The sequence below is a fragment of the Myotis brandtii genome, unplaced genomic scaffold (genome assembly GCF_000412655.1).
Source record: "Myotis brandtii unplaced genomic scaffold, ASM41265v1 scaffold729, whole genome shotgun sequence".
In the NCBI taxonomy this organism is placed as follows: Eukaryota; Metazoa; Chordata; class Mammalia; order Chiroptera; family Vespertilionidae; genus Myotis; species Myotis brandtii.
In genome coordinates, this window is record NW_005370880.1 from 304,010 (window position 1) to 314,214 (window position 10,205).

Sequence of the window (10,205 nt, forward strand, 5' to 3'; positions counted from 1 at the left end):
CGGGGCGGATGGAACTGGACAGACGCCTTAAAGGACCCCCACCCATTTTCCAAATCCCCGGGCCCCTCTTATCTCCCCCCACCCACCATGCCCGGTCTCGGGCTGTTCTAACTTTCCTCCTTCTCTTCAACCATAAGGGCCAAGACACTAAAACCTCATCCAAGAGGTCCCTCCCCACCCTTCGCAGGGAGGACCTGAGGTCACCCAGCTCTTGCGGGCCGGCGCGGCTCCAGACGTCTCTGCTCGTCCCACAAATGGTCTAGTGAGTCCCTCCCGCCACAGGAAGGATGGGAGGACTTCGATCCTGTCCAGGACGCGGTTTCGCCAAGGCCGGGTCCATTAGCGCCCCCACCGCATCCTGCCTTCCCTCCCCTAAAGTCTGCACCGGGAAACTGAGGACGGACCGTCCTTGGGGCGCCGGGCCCAGGCCTTTCCTCAGCTCCCGTCCAGTTAGGGCTTGCACCTGCCCATTTTTCAGTCGCTTCCATCAAGACCCAATTAGGTTTAATTGTCTGTACTGGGATTCCAACTCCGCCCATCCCTCCACACTGGGGCCTGGGGCTGGGAAGTCTTTGGGCTCCCTCATAAAAGTTTGTTCACACTGTGTTAATCCCTCTGAGGCACTGGGATGAAAGGGGAGCGATCCCAGCAGTCCCACCCTTATCCTCTCCCGCCTTTAAGGCTTTCTCTATAGCTACAGAGGTGACGAGCGCTCTGCTGGGGCTGGGAGCTCTGGCCTAAGGGACAGATTAGGCTCCCAGATGCCCACTACGCGTACCAGGGAGCCCTGGAAATTAGCTTCAGGAGCTCACACTAGGAGAGATGGCTCTGTGGGGACCTGGCCCCACCTGCTGGTGGCTTCTGAGCTAGAAATCCTCAAGTTGCAAAGTGGGCTGTGCTCCAGAGTGTGGGGGAGGCTGGGGTCCGGACACAATAGCTCAGCCTGGGATTAGGGTCTCAACTCTGGGTTCAAGCTCAGATTTATGCCAGGTTGGGACTGAAGTTGGGATGGGATCTCAGATGGGTCAGAGCTTAGCAGAGGGGTCAGCAACCCAGTTGCGGGAGGTGGGAGGGGGGGTGGATCTAATACTCAAACTAGGGTCCTGTGGTCTGGCCTCATCTGGGGTCAGGTCTCAGTCCAGGTGAGGGTCCCAACCACAGATGAAGACTCAGTGTAGGTCGAGGGTCAGAAGGGGTGGGGAATTTGGGTTTCGGGCTGAGGTCGGGGCTCAGATGCAGGAAGGGAACTAACTCAGCCTGGCATCGGGGTTTGGTCCATCTGGGGGTAGGACTCCAGTTGCCTCACTCTTAGGGTAGGAGGCTTCACCTAAAGCCGAGACTCAACCTGGGGTCATAGGTCATCGAAGGGTCAAGATATAGCCTGGGGCTAAGTTTAGGCTTCTGGGTTGACAAAAGTGATTAGAACAGGATCGGTGTCCGCAGATGCGCCTGTTTACCAAAAGCTTGAACTCCCGCAGGGAGCCACATCCCGAGGGTAGGAAAGAGAAAGCCCGTCCTCGGGAATCCTGGGAAAGGTAGTTCACTAAACGCCCTGTTGCGCAGTCTGTTCCCTCTACATTCTGGGTACTGTAGTCCTGGGCCAGTCTATCAGTTAAGAGTGGGTGGAGAAATGCTTTAAGGGTCGGATATCAGATCTATTACAATTGGTTAGGTGAACTGTTTATCAAATTATTTCCGGGACTATTTTTCTAGTGATTGGTGAGAGTAAAGGCGGGTTAAGCGTTATCAGCACTTTCATTCGGAGCTAGTGCTGTCCATTAGGTGTCGTGAGGGGCGGGTTTGTGAGGAGAGAGTCACTGATTGGTTGGGTGGGCTGGAAAAGCCGCAAGGTCGGCCCCCACCGTGCAGTGATTGGCTCATCGGGAGGCGGGCCTGGGAGCGTCAGAGGCGGTGTCAGGGGAGGTGGTGGCTCCGGAGGTGGCACTGAGCGAGGGGAGGGGCTCGCCCGCGGAAGCCCGCGGAGTGGGGCCCGAGGCTACTTCTGCTGCTCCAGTTGGGCTGCTGTTCCAGGCGCTTCCACCAGCTGGCGCTGACGTCGAGTCACACCGCGGGCGGGCGTGGGGGCGGGCGGGACGCAGCTTTGTCCCAGAGAAGCCTCTGGCTTGGAGTGGTCTCTTCCTATTTCCCCCGCTTCTTTCGCGGGATGGAGCGGTCCAGCCACCCCGGCTTCCAGGACCAGAGACTTGTCCTCCGAGGAGCACCCCCAGTCCACCGCATTGAGTTGCCCGGTGGGCCACGTTGGGGTCGTGCTGCCCATCAGGGGCAGGGCTTCATCTGTCCGCACCCCCAGACTCTTAGCTCTCTAAATGCCTGGGATCTCATTGCTTGGCTCCATCCAGGAGTCCCCGGAGATTCGCTCTAGAACGGGGTCCTCTGGGCACTCATTGGGATCTCGGGGGCTCAGTTGAAATCAGCACCCTGGGGACTCAGTTTGGGATCTAAAAGTTGTCCGGGAGTTGAGGGCCAGACACCAGAATAAATAACTGTGCTTTCAGGGTGGTACTCACCCAGTGGGGGTGGCGGGTACTGCCAGGTGCCCCAGGCTTTCTTCCTGGAAGCTCAGAACAGTGGCGGGAGGACCCGGAACCACTCTGTCCCTGCCTAGGATTGGTCTGGGGACACAACCTCCAGGGAGGCCCTCGCGGCCTGTTCTGCCACCCCTTTGGAGCTGTCCTAAATAATGGGGTGCCAGAAGGGGGCCACCCGAGGCCCTTGAGGTAGCCTCCTGCCAGAACCCTAGGGCTGGGCCACTGGAAAGAAGTCTGAACTGCCTTTGTCTCCTTGGTGTCCAGTAGGGGGAGAAGCGACCAGACATCCAGCTGAACAGCTTCGGTTTCTATCCCAAGGGCTCTCTGGAGGTGAACCTGAGCCTCGTGTGGCTGGGCCTTCAGGAAACGAAAGAGAAGATCCCTTTGGTGAGAGGCTTTGAGGAGTTTGCCGGAGGAGTGTGAAATGCACACGTGTCCAAGCCCACCTCTCCCAGTTCTGGATTCACATCTTAGTCCTGCCTCTCACCCATATAATCTTCAGCAAGTAAGTCCCCTGATCTCTCTGAGTCCCAGTTTCCTCATTGGGAAAACGGGAATAATAATACTAGTATCTCATGCAATATGTGTTAGCAACTGACCTGGGGGCGGTGGGGTGGGGGGAGGGCATAGTAATGAACAAGACAGCCCCAGTTCCCACAGTTAAAATGAATAGCCAGCATTTATTAAATACCCACTCGGTACCATGCAAAGCAATTTCCATAGATCTGTTTCCTTGTAGCCACCTTTCAGGGATGCTGCAAAAGCATCCTGTAAAGCCAATTTTACTCAGGCTTGGAGGTATGTGGCTTAGCTCAGAGTCACAGAACCTGCATGCAAATCCAAGTGTGCTGGATTCCTGAGTCCAAGGCAGGAAACCATCAACATTTTATTGATTTAAAAAAATTTTTATTTCCTGCCCTGGCCAGTGTGGCTCAATTGGTTAGAGCCGTGGTCGGCAAACTGCAGCTCGCAAGCCACATGCGGCTCTTTGGCCCCTTGAGTGTGGCTCTTCCTAAGCCTTAGGAGTACCCTAATTAAGTTAATAACAATGTACCTACCTATATAGTTTAAGTTTAAAAAATTTGGCTCTCAAAAGAAATTTCAATCGTTGTACTGTTGATATTTGGCTCTGTTGACTAATGAGTTTGCCGACCACTGGGTTAGAGCATCGTTCTGTACACAGAAAGGAGGTGTGTTGGATTCCCGTCAGGGCACATACTTAGGTTATGGATTCGATCCCCAGCATGTGGGAGGCAGCTGATCCATGTTTCTCTCTCAAATTGATATTTCTGTCTTCCTCACCCTTCCTCTCTCTCTAAAACCAATAAAATCATATTTTTAAAAAATGTATTTCTTTTTACATCAACATTTTAATTGGGGGGCAGGGGGTGGAGGGGAGGGAGGAAGGGATGGGCTAGGTCCAGAGGACCAGCAAAGATCTCCCTGAGGAAGTGATATCCAAGTTGAGTGTGGGTGCCTGTGGTACCCCTCACTCCAAGCTGAGGCTGCCTCTCTCTGCCTGTCCCCACCACCCAGTTCCACATGGTAATTGGCTTGAGGGCCAAGGAAGGCCAATATAGTCTCAGTTTCCACAACTGCTACAATCTGATGCGGGGACAGGAATGCCCATTCGACATCATGTTGAGTGGATGGTTGGGCAACAGGTTCATGGAGCCCTAACTACAGGTCAGATCACCATGCTGAGTTCAGCTTCCTGAAATCCTCTGGGTAGCCATGTTATGAAATGAAAGCTGATGTACCCATTTGGAAGATAGGAAGACTGAGGGGGAGTTGGCCAGCTAGAGAATGGGAGAGCTGGAGATTCCCAGTGATGGTTCTGCAAGTTCAGAGCTAGCATGATCACATGATAACTGCAAGATCACATGATATCCTTGCCCTTGGGGGTCCCCACTTCTAGCCACCACTCCCTCCCATCCCTATCCCTGACTGATGCCTCCATACCACTTTCTGTCCTTGACTCCCCGTTAGGTACAATGTCTTCAAGATCCACTCGCTCATGGTGGCCCTGGCTTTCACCAGGAATATCTTGCTCCTTTTCCACAGTGTGAAAACTTGGGCCTGGAGCAGGGGGCAGGCTGGGGTCCCTGGGTCCAAGATGCAGTCTGAATAGGCCACTCCTAAATCTCTGCAGACCCTGGCTTGGCAGTTCCATGTGTCCACCCATTTTATCATTGTGGCCAGCTGTCCATCCACTTCATCTGTCTCTCTGTCCTTCTGTAAAGCTGTGACTGTCTACCTGACTGATTCTCACTCTCCACTCATCTATGATCTTTCCTCCATTGTTGTGGCTGTGACTGCCCATTTCTGAGTCCACCCACCATCCTGATCGTAACCATCAATTCAGTCAACTTTCTAGCCACCCATCTGACAATAATTGACCATGTTCCTAAACCACCGCCATCCACCCATTTGTAATCACTGCCCATCTCTCTGCCTGTCCATCTATCTGTCCGCCTCCAGATCAACTACTACTTCATCAACAACCAGGACCACGACAACCAAGAAATTTTCCTTTGTGAACAACTTGATCGAGAACCGAATTGTTTAAGATGGAAGACGTTGACCATGTTCAACCACCGCCATCCACCCATTTGTAATCACTGCCCATCTCTCTGCCTGTCCATCTATCTGTCCGCCTCCAGATCAACTACTACTTCATCAACAACCAGGACCACGACAACCAAGAAATTTTCCTTTGTGAACAACTTGATCGAGAACCGAATTGTTTAAGATGGAAGACGTTCGAGAAACAAGTCCTGCTAAAACAACTAGAGGAGGAAGAGAGAACCAGGAACCATCTAGCAGACAAAGAATTCCTCTCTATTCAGGTCTGATCTCCAGAAAACAGGCCAGACACTGATGGACCAGTGCCACCGACACAATCCTGACAGCGCTGCCAGCCTCCTGGAAGTCAGCCTCGGGCACCACAACTGCTTCCCTTCCCTAGATGCTCCGCAAGGAATAAATAATATAAAAGCAGCCGCCAGGTGGCCCCTGACAACCAGTGTGGAGGATGGATCCAGATTCCAGGGTGGCAAGGGCGTCCCACCACCCACCTGGAGGAAGGCTGATCACGTCCAGCGCCCACCCCCCTACACACAAATTTGTGCACCGGGCCTCTAGTAATTAATAATGTCATTGCTGGGTGAGCCATGTCCTGCACAGTAAGTGTTCCTGAATGTACATGATGAGAAACATAATTTTTGTAACTAAGACACCATTTTCAAAAGCTCCGGAAAACGTAGTTATGGAAAATAAATCTAAACACAAATTCTGAAAAAAAAAAAACAAAAACAAACCCAACCAGGACCACCACATCAAAGGCCTTGCTGTCATGCACTACATGGCACACCTATGAGTGACCTTCTCTGCCAGGAAGGTGGTGGGCAGTGGGCAGGAGAGGGCTGAGTGCCCCTCTCACTGCTCCCTCTCCCTGGCCTCTAAGATGAAGGGTGCCCTCCTCTTCACCATTTCCTTGATCAGCTCTGGCTGGGCCTTTGTCAAGTGCATTTTGTCCAACAAGGAGGAGATCTTTGGGATCAGGATCCTGATCCAGGTGCATCTGAGGCCCCGGGTGGGCACGCCTGCACACATAGAAATACCCACCCACCCTATACCTGCCCCACAGGTCCTGGTTGACCTGGCCCACATTGTCATCAAGTCCTGTGAGGAGGGTGTCAGTGACTATGGGCTTCTCTTTCTGGTAGATCTTATCTGCTGCAATACCATCCTTTTCCCTGTGGTCTGGTGAGGACTCTACCCCTGCCCTCCCCCAGGCCCAGACCCACCCTCATGGACATGGGTGGAAGCAACACTGACTGTTCTTTGTGTCTCTCTCTCCTTTCCAGGTCCATCCAACATCTGGCACCAAGGAAGGGTGAGGCCCTGCTCCCTGGGACCTGCTGTGTCCCCAGCCTCCATCCCCTTCCAGGTCCTTCGTGCTGACCCCCATAGGTCCCTTCCCTCCCCTCTGACTGCCCTCTCCCGCTCCTCCGTCCCCTTCACTGTCTCACTGGACATCCCCCTCTAGACTTTCTGCCCCATGTCCTCCCCAACCCCAGCCCTCCACCCCTCTCCCCGTGTTCTTGCCTCCAGCCTCCGTCCCCTGACCCCCACTCTCTGTGCCCACCCCTCAATGGCAGTGAACCTGGCCAAGCTGAAGCTGTTTCAACATTACTATGTCATGGTAGGAGCCTCGTTCCCACTCATGAAGGAGGTTTTGAGGGGGAGGACAAATAGCCCCTTGGTTCTCCCTCCCTAACCCCCTCTTTCCGCTGTACCTCTGAACCCCACCACTCAGCCCTCTGCCTTCTATCTGTGGGCCCCACCCCAGGCATCCCTTCTGATCTCACTGGGCCCCCGTGCCCAACAGTGTCCCTTACAGATCGTCTGTTGCATCAGCTTCACGAGGATCATCGCTATCCTGCTGTGGGTGGCCATGCCCTTCCAGTGGCAGTGGCTGTACCAGGTGAGCACAGAGGCCTGAGGAGGGGTGGAAAGGTGGGCCAGACAGTGGAGGTGGAGGAGACAGGGGTCTGTACCTGACACTTCTGCTTGGGCCCCCGCCCCAAGCCCATCCCCCAGCTCTTGCTTGAGGACTCCACTCTCACCTTCTCCTTACTCACCACAGGTTACAAGTGCTGCAGGCAGGCAACAACCTCTGCAAGTGTGAGCCCCCAAACTGAACTGGTGGGGCTATGGTGGGTGGAGCCGAGGCCTAGGATTGGTGGAATGGGGTGGCGGGGCCTGACAACCCTTGGGACTGCCTGGCAGTTTCGGGGTGGAGTGGGGTGGGACTTGGACAGCTCTGGGGACGGGGCCTGGCACCCATGAGCTCCGATCACCTTGTGGTTGCTTTTTGAATGACCGATTCTGGGTTCCTGGAAGGCCTGTCCAAAGTCAACAAAACAGCCAATGTCCCAGAGCTGTTGTGATCACCCCCATCTCAGACCGTGCTTTTTCACCCTCCTTCTCTGCTCATACACATTCGTCACTCCAGCTTCTCTCCCAGAGTGTGGGGGGTTGTAGAAAGGGGGTCTGTGCGCATCAGGCCCCTAACTCCCTGGGAGCCATGTTCCCAGAGCCCGTTCAGAAGAAGACGGACAGTTCCCTCTTCCCCCAAGTATGGGGCAGCCCTGTCCCCATCAGGGACCCGGGACCATGCCCAACTTGCAGCTGTAAAATAATGACATATCTGTTTTGCTCCCCTGGTTTCTTGTCTTTCTGGGGGTTGAGGTCTAACACAGGGGTTGTGTTTACAATTTAGAAACCTGTATTCACTGGAGGAGGTGGTTGTAGTATTTATTGCTTTACACATGCAAGTAATATGAATTGAGCAACTACTGTGAGTGGGCCCTATGCCAAGCGCGGAGGACAGAGAAGTGACCAAGACCCACCAAGTCCCAACACTCAAGGGGCTCTTAGTCTTGGGAGTAGGAAGTTGGAGAGGGGGACAGGGAGAGGGACATGCTATCACACAGTTTCATCACAGGGCCATGACCCAGCCTGGAAAGTCAGGGAAAGTGAATAGAGAAGTGGTGGGAAGGATGTGGGCCCAGGTGAGGAACAGCATGTGCAAAGGCTGGAGGTAAGAAAAATGGTGTTTGAAAGACCCGCAAGTGGCTCAAGCCAAGAGTATAAGTAGTAGTAGCTGCCCGGCTGGTGAGGCTCAGTGGTTGAGTGACAACCCATGAACCAGGAGGTCATGGTTCAATTTCTAATCAGGGCACATGCCTGGGTTGCAGGCTCAATCCCCAGTAGGGGGCATGCAGAAGGATTCTCTCTCATCATTTAAAAAAAAATATATATATTTTATTGATTTTTTACAGAGAGGAAGGGAGAGGGATAGAGAGTTAGAAACATCGATGAGAGAGAAACATCGATCAGCTGCCTCCTGCACACCCCCCACTGGGGATGTGCCCGCAACCAAGGTACATGCCCTTGACCGGAATTGAAACTGGGACGCCTCAGTCCGCAGGCAGACGCTCTACCCACTGAGCCAAACCGGTTAGGGCTCTCTCTCATCATTGATGTTTCTATCTCTCTCCCCTTCTTCCTTCCTCTCTCTGAAATCAATAAAAACATATATTTTTTTAAAAAGTAGTTCCTCTCTGAAGTTAATAAAAACATTATTATAAGTAATAGTAGCTCTCCATGGACCTTAACTCATTAAAAAGCTTCTGAGGCACAGAGGCTATGTGACTTGCCCACGGTCACACAGCTAAGGACTTGTTGTGAGACTCAATAAACAAAACGTCAGGGACCACACCTCAGTCGTCCCCTATTTTGCGATGTGGCCCCAGATAAGTGGTTTAATCTCTGTTTTCTCACATGTAAGATGGGGGTCATTGAGTATCACCTATGAGTGTCTGGCTCAGTGCAGTGCCCAGCAACACAGCCTTTCCTGGACTGTCTGAAACTAGGGGAGTGACCTCAGGTTAGAGACGCACCTGTGCACACACCTGTGGACAGACTCCAGAAATGCATTGTGTCCTTCTCACCCTCCGACCTCACCCTTTAACTAGAGCACCCAGGACCCCTTTTGAAGCTTTGAGAAACATTCCTCAGTGGGGCCACAGGCATGGGACAGGGGTAGGAACCTGCTGGGGTCCAAGCTTCCTGCAGGCGGAATCAAGTGTAACTGGGGCCCAGCTGAGTAAATAGCCCAGCCAGACAAAGAAGGAAGTGGGAAGGCATTGCAGAGTGAGGAAGTTGGGTGAGCAAGATGGACAAGCCCAGAATAGCCTGCAAGTCCTGCTGCAAGGTTGGCATGGGCCAGTGTGTGTATGTGTGTGTGTGTGTGTGGGGGGGCAAGAGCAGCTGGCAGAAACCTAAAGACAGGCAGACACACTGGGACTTTGTGCTGGGACCCATAGGCATCAGGGAAGAGTTTCAAGCAGGAAGGGACATGCCACACAGAGTCAATGTTTATCCACATGCACTCTGGGGTAGGCAGTCATGGCTCCCCAAAGATGTCCACATCCTAATCCCAGAACCTGTGAATATGTTACATTTCATGACAGAAGACACTTTGCAGAGATGATTAAGTTAAGGGTCTTAGATTGGGGGCCTATTCTGGATGCTTCAGGTGGGCCCAATGTCATCACAAGGGTCTTGATAAGGAAGCAGCAGGATGAGGGTCAGAGAATGAGATGTGATGATGGAAACTGCCTGGAATATGTGCTTTGTAGACAGAGGAAGGAGCCATTAGCCAAGAAACGCAGGAAGCTTCCAGAACTTGGAAAGAGCAGGGAACGGATTCTCCCCTACATTCTGCCAACCTCTCGATTTCAGACTTCTGCCTCCAGAACTATGAGATAATAAATAGATATTACTTGTTACATCAGCAGTCAGTAATTCACAGAGTTTACGGGCACAAGCTTTGGAGTCCAGCTGCCTGGGTTCAAATCCCAGCTCTTACCAGCTAGCCCTTTAAGACAGCGGTTCTCAACCTGTGGGTCTCGACCCCTTTGGCGGTCAAACGACCCTTTCACAGGAGTCCCCTAAGACCATCCTGCATATCAGATATTTACATTACGATTCATAACAGTAGCAACATTACAGTTATGAAGTAGCAACGAAAATAATTTTATGGTTGGGGGTCACCACAACATGAGGAACTGTATTAAAGGGTCG

The 10,205-nt window shown here is 52.8% G+C and overlaps 1 protein-coding gene across 1 annotated transcript; it reads left to right on the plus strand.

Annotated features, from left to right (window-relative positions):
* The first annotated feature begins 5,152 nt into the window (after window positions 1–5,152).
* Window positions 5,153–9,997, plus strand: GPR108 (G protein-coupled receptor 108). The gene is made up of 4 exons (XM_014530259.1): window positions 5,153–5,398; window positions 6,419–6,447; window positions 6,943–7,038; window positions 9,761–9,997. Exons 1-4 carry the CDS (start codon window positions 5,302–5,304, stop codon window positions 9,995–9,997), a joined length of 459 nt encoding a protein of 152 aa, XP_014385745.1. The 5' UTR covers window positions 5,153–5,301.
* The last annotated feature ends 208 nt before the right edge of the window (window positions 9,998–10,205 follow it).

Coding starts and splice junctions, on each gene's coding strand:
- GPR108 (XM_014530259.1), top strand. CDS start 5,302: ATGGAAGACGTTCGAGAAACAAGTCCTGCTAAAACAACTAGAGGAGGA. Junction 5,399..6,418: donor AAGAATTCCTCTCTATTCAG/GTCTGATCTCCA, acceptor TCTCCTTTCCAG/GTCCATCCAACATCTGGCAC. Junction 7,039..9,760: donor AGTGGCAGTGGCTGTACCAG/GTGAGCACAGAG, acceptor TGTGCTTTGTAG/ACAGAGGAAGGAGCCATTAG.